This window comes from Pongo pygmaeus, chromosome X, assembly GCF_028885625.2.
Source record: "Pongo pygmaeus isolate AG05252 chromosome X, NHGRI_mPonPyg2-v2.0_pri, whole genome shotgun sequence".
Taxonomy (NCBI): Eukaryota; Metazoa; Chordata; class Mammalia; order Primates; family Hominidae; genus Pongo; species Pongo pygmaeus.
The window spans coordinates 17,329,951-17,334,202 of NC_072396.2; the positions used below are offsets into that span (position 1 = coordinate 17,329,951).

At 41.0% G+C, this 4,252-nt stretch overlaps 1 protein-coding gene across 1 annotated transcript in view; it reads left to right on the top strand.

The window, feature by feature from the left end:
- Positions 1-4,114, top strand: part of TXLNG (taxilin gamma) — a 62,640-nt gene extending 58,526 nt beyond the window's left edge. The window contains exon 10 of the mRNA XM_054470731.1: positions 1,047-4,114. Coding sequence (XP_054326706.1) covers positions 1,047-1,373 — 327 coding nt within the window. The 3' untranslated portion in view covers positions 1,374-4,114. The remainder of the gene's footprint in view (positions 1-1,046) is intronic.
- The last annotated feature ends 138 nt before the right edge of the window (positions 4,115-4,252 follow it).

Consider the following 4,252-nt stretch of genomic DNA (forward strand, 5'->3'; position numbering starts at 1 on the left):
GGCTTTCAAAAAAAGCAACAAAGTACGTTTTGCCTGTTTTATATAACACTTCAGGAAAGAAAGAAAACGCTGGGGCACATGTGTACAAGAACCTTGTTCTCGGCTGGGCGCAGTGGCTCATGCCTGTAATCCCAGCACTTTGGGAGGCTGAGGCAGGCGGATCACGAGGTCAAGAGATCGAGACCAACCTGGCCAACATCGTGAAACCCCGTCTCTACTAAAAATACAAAAATTAGCTGGGCATAGTGGCAGGTGCCTGTAATCCCAGCTACTCAGGAGGCTGAGGCAGGAGAACTGCTTGAACCTGGGAGGCAGAGGTTGCAGTGAGCCGAGATTGTACCACTGCACTCCAGCCTGGGCGACAGACCGAGACTCTGTCTCAAAAAAAAAAACAACAAACTTCTCATCTAAAAATTGGTAGAGGAGAAATCTATGTAGATGTGAGTCATTTTCTGTATGTAGGCCTTTGTGTCTGCTTACTGTTTGTGATATCTTGAATTTCCTTAATAGTTCAATAGGAAATGTCTTAAAAAGTTTATCTTTGGCTCACACCTGTAATCCCAGAGCTTTGGGAGGCCAAGGCGGGCAGATCACGAGGTCAGGAAATCAAGATCATCCTGGCTAACATGGTGAAACCCCATCTCTACTAAAAATACAAAAATTAGCTGGGTGTGGTGGTGTGCACCTGTAATCCCAGCTACTTGGGATGCTGAGGCAGGAGAATCACCTCAACCCAGGAGGCAGAGGTTGCAGTGAGCCGAGATCACACCATTGCACTCCAGCCTGGCAACAGAGCAAGACTCTGTCTCAAAAAAAAAAAAAAAGTGACAAAAGGAATTTAATTTTGTCCCCCCGAAACAATATGCTAAATCTCATTCGGTATAGTTATGGGTGCAGTCATGCTAGCTAGCTAGAATGTTAGGAGGGCTGAAGAGATGGAACATGTTCCATAGGTGAGAAGTGTCCAATATGGCTCAGCTGGCTTAATTTTTTTGTAACCTGATTGATATTTAACAAGGTTACAGAAATCCTCTTTTTTCTTACAGAAAACAGTCCGTGATAAAGAGTACAAGGCCCTTCAAATAAAACTGGAACGGTTAGAGAAGCTGTGCAGGGCTCTTCAAACAGAAAGGAATGAGCTCAATGAGAAGGTGGAAGTCCTGAAAGAGCAGGTATCCATCAAAGCGGCCAACAGGGATTTAGCAACACCTGTGATGCAGCCCTGTACTGCCCTGGATTCTCACAAGGAGCTGAACACTTCCTCGAAAAGAGCCCTGGGAGCGCACCTGGAGGCTGAGCCCAAGAGCCAGAGAAGCGCCGTGCAAAAGCCCCCGTCCACAGGCTCTGCTCCGGCCATTGAGTCGGTTGACTAAGATGAGGTGTGATCACTGTATTGAGAGATATATTTTGTGTATAACTTTCTCTGTTAGTAGTTAACTATTGGTTTTGTGGTGAAAATTTTCTTACTTTTTCTACCATATCTGTATTTTCTTAGAACTACTGGACTTATGTGGTACAGGAGGCTGCTTAGCAGTTTTGAATAGTTTAATCTATAAATTTTCCTCAGCTGTGTTGCACATCGGCCTCATTCTCCTTCCACTGGAATGCATGTGTTCATTGCCTTGTCCTTCTCTTCCTGCTCCTTGCACATTATCATCCTAATGAAAATTTCACTGACAGGGCCGACCATTACAAGGGAACTTTGTTCTGACGATGGTTCCTTGACGTGAAAACAATATTAATTTAAACGTCTTAGCCCCCCCATTAATATTATTCAGAAAAAGAAAATACCAAGGTGATTAGTTTTGTCTAATAACCCATTTAAATGCCAAGTAAAAATAAAACTAGTGTTGGGTCAGAAGCATATTTGATTGAAATTAGCTTTTTGAAAACATATCTCGGGACAAATTGAGATGGCCACATGCCTAGAATCCTAAGTTTCAGCAGAATATGTATATAAAGATGTCACTTGTGGACAAAATAGTACATACAGGCAAATCACTAGACAAATAAGCTTAGTGTTTATGTGACTGAACAGTCATCCTGCTTTGGTTTCAGGTGTGGGATTTGGACCATGAGGGGCTCCCGTAGAGGATGGCGGTTTGTGTTTGATTCTGATTTGGGATTTCAGTACATATTCTGCACTTCCCATAGAAGCCCACTTATTCTTTGAAAACTGGTGTTCATGTTTTGCCGTTCAATGAAGTCCCTTGTCAAAGACAAGGACGGTCAATTCACGTGTCACTTTCACTAGGCAGAAGTTTCTCCAATACCTTCTGGCTACTTGAAAGTTATTACAAAAATTCCACCAGCAAAGTACTCCAGGTTTTTCAAAAGGGAATTTTCATTATGGATCAGTACCAACCGAAATTGATTTTCATTTCCAAAACAAACACTGGCACCAACATTTTTACTTTGGGAAGACTTGGCAGAGTGTTAGTCAGGATCTGTTACTTATGCGTTCAGTCTGTTTCTCACCCCCTTCTTAGTTACCATCTCTTTTTTAAGAAGAAAAAAGAAAAGCCACAGTATTATCATGGTCTGTACACTTGGACTGGGGGAAAACTTGAAATTAAGCATATAACTTTTGAATTAGTTCTTTGTTTCAATGTTGAATGTGGCTCAGTTATGCAGATGATTAATCAGGCTGCACTGATGGAAGTTTTGACTTTGTCCCTGGTATAATTTGCATTGAAATGCTTTATGAAATAAAAGGTTCTACTAGAACTGATGTTAGCACATTCCACTGAGCAAAACTATCAGACTGACACTTGTTAAATTGCTTACTGGACTGAATAAACTCTGTTTTGTCCAGTTAAAAGGGTTTTCTCTTTGTTACAAGTGTTATTTGTAAAGTCCTGTCACATTCATGGTCTAAACTGGGTTGAAAGAATTGAAAATTGTCCAACAGATAGGAAACCGCCTGGAGTGGAGGAGGGTTGTATCTAAGCCTTCACCATCAGTCATGTTAATTCAAGGGGCCAGACAGTGGAGGAAAATAAATCCACAAAGTAAAGTAGATTATCTAATTACCATCAAAATGAGTCAGAAGCAAAAAACAACACCCTCCAACAGCCTCTTGTGAGTACACCCTGTTCTGCTACTAAAATACTAGACTCATTTCCCTGGTCGGGGGGGGAATGCAGGTATAGATCAGAAATATAATCTACCTTAAAATTAGTACTAATGATCACATTTCACAAGAACTCTGCTGGATGTACAGCTCTTAACATTTTATTAAGCCATCTGTGTAGCCCACCACGCTTCTTTGTGGTGCTTGTCCTGTGTGGAAGATGATTGTAAATCTTGGGCCTGTTGCATACTTCCAAGGGCTTTAAAGCAATGTGATTGATTAACAGTACTTGGCCTGCTGCTTTTGGCTTACTTTGTATTTTTAGCTAGATGCTATTATAGTGTTGAAAGGATATGGATTCTGTCTGGGATGCATTTGTTGTCCTTTCAGAACCCTTCCTCCCATTACCCTGTGAATAAAAACAAATGGGACCCTCTGAGAAGGACATCCTCCTACAGTGATCACCTCACCAGCCCAGTGTTGGGGCTTTGTAGCACACCCCATATCTACCATATTCTAGAACACTGTAATGCTACTAGGCTGGCCCAGAAAAGGTTTAAATGTTGAATTCACTTTGCAATTGTTGCACCATCATGGAATCGTGATGTGTATTATTTATAGTGACGGTAGACTCCAAGGTGTAGAGAAAACTTGGGTCTTGGGTAATATGGACCATTTCATCCTCAGACTTGTTAGGAGTACATTTCTTGGTCTTGAGACCAGTATTTTTCAGTTATGTATGCAACTGCCTTTATTACACCTGGTTATCACAATTCAATTCTCAGGTGTTGCAGAAAAATCTACCTCTTTCAGACTGTAGATGGAAATAACTGTGAAAAAAAATGATGCAGATATCTTCTAGTTTGTGCTAAACACACTGCTTTATTTTTACAGCCCACGTCTTTCATGAGGATACGAATTGTTAAGAGGCAGTCTTGTTTTGCTTTTCAAAGACATTTTGTAGAGATTTTTCACTAATGTGAATCTGATTTTATCTACTTGATTCTGTATAGATTAAGTAAATATGTATGATAAACTTAACAGCTTCTGTGTATTCTTTTATTATCCATGTGGCCTTAACTGTAGGAGTCCAAAGGTACCATTTTACCCATTTCTACTCAAAAAGCAGACTCCCCCGCCCCCCCCCACACCCCTACTAAGCTTTTAAAAAAACACAAG